We start from the raw sequence: 1,463 nt of genomic DNA on the forward strand, positions 1-1,463 counted from the left end.
GAGCCAGAGAGAGAGAGAGAGAGAGAGAGAGAGAGAGAGAGAGAGAGAGAGAGAGCGCAAGGCAGATACATGGGGGTAGTTGTGGGGAGGAAAAAGAAAGGAGAAAATGATATAACTGTATCTTAATTTCAAAAAATAAAAAAATTAAATCCTAAAATATTGCATTGTCATTAACATTGAGCTGTTAGAATACTCTTTAAATTCTCTGTATATCAAATGTTTGTTCTGTAACTATTGTCCCATTCTCTGAGTTATCTCTCATTTTTTTAGGATGACATTTGAAACATAAAACTTTTGTATTTCAGTGACATTCATCCCCTCTGTCATCCAGTGGTTTGAACTTTCTGTGTCATCTCAGAAGCCATTGGTGACTCTAAGCTTATGAGAATTTGTGTTCTCTCTCTCTCTCTCTCTCTCTCTCTCTCTCTCTCTCTCTCTCTCTCTCTCTCGCCTGTCCTCCCTCCCTTCCCTTCCTTCCTCCCTTTCTTTCTTCCTTTCTTCCTTTCTTTCTTTGCCTTAACTTCTATCTATGTGTAATTTTCCTATCCACTTTGAATTAAATTTTATATATGGTCCAAGGCAAGATTAAATTTCTTTTTCCTTCACGCATGAAATCATTTAATCAGATAATGAAAATTGGTTAACTGTGATGTGTAACATCATGGTGTTTTAGAACCATGGAACTTTATGGAATTATGAACTAGTCACTGTGAAGGACGTAGTATGTAATAGAGTTACTCAACTTCAGGTAACTTTTGTGATGCCTCATCTTGACATATATTTCAACTCTAAGCTTGGTGTCTATGAGAGTGTTGTGAGGGTTGGGAAGATGGTGAAGTAGATGTGAATGGGCGGCATTGTTTTACGGTGCAAATAATCAACTCAAGAAACTTACTTGGCAAAATGGTCTTATAACGATTTTTAGTTCCATGACGTGGAATATCAATTTCTTTGGGATCCACAAAATTCATTGGTATTTCCTGGAAAATAAATGATTCAAACTGTGTATTTAATGCTGACACAAAGAACATCTTCACAGGAGGCATTGGCCCCATGATCTATTGGACTTCAAAGTCAGACTAGTGCACTGGCTGACCAGAATCTTAGTAGATAAAATACAGCTGGTTAAGCTAATGTCTAAGAATAGTCCTGTATATTTGGAAAAATTATTTTATATGTAGTTAGTACAGAGAGAGAGAGAGAAAGAGAGAGAGAGAGAGAGAGAGAGAGAGAGAGAGAGAGAGAGAGAGAGAGAGAGAGAACTCAGTAGTCCTCTTGCTGTGGCATCAATTAGGAAAATACTTTCAAAAAACAATATATTTATCTTTGTTCAAAAGCTTTAAAAATTAAATGAATTAATTACTAATGTGTTTGTTTATTTGTTTTTCAAGGCAGAGTTTCTCTGTATAGCCCTAGTGGTCCTGGAACTTGCTCTGTAGACCAGGCTGGCCTTGAACTCAAAG

General features: G+C 36.7%; 1 protein-coding gene across 2 annotated transcripts in view; it reads right to left on the reverse strand.

Annotated features, from left to right (window-relative positions):
- Positions 1–1,463, reverse strand: part of Ptprr (protein tyrosine phosphatase receptor type R) — a 225,343-nt gene that overhangs the window by 36,642 nt on the left and 187,238 nt on the right. For both annotated transcript variants that reach the window (XM_021204396.2, XM_029542551.1), the window contains one exon: positions 896–980. In XM_021204396.2, the coding sequence (XP_021060055.1) occupies positions 896–980 (85 nt within the window). The remainder of the gene's footprint in view (positions 1–895; positions 981–1,463) is intronic.

The sequence above is a fragment of the Mus pahari genome, chromosome 9 (assembly GCF_900095145.1).
Source record: "Mus pahari chromosome 9, PAHARI_EIJ_v1.1, whole genome shotgun sequence".
NCBI classification, from domain to species: domain Eukaryota; kingdom Metazoa; phylum Chordata; class Mammalia; order Rodentia; family Muridae; genus Mus; species Mus pahari.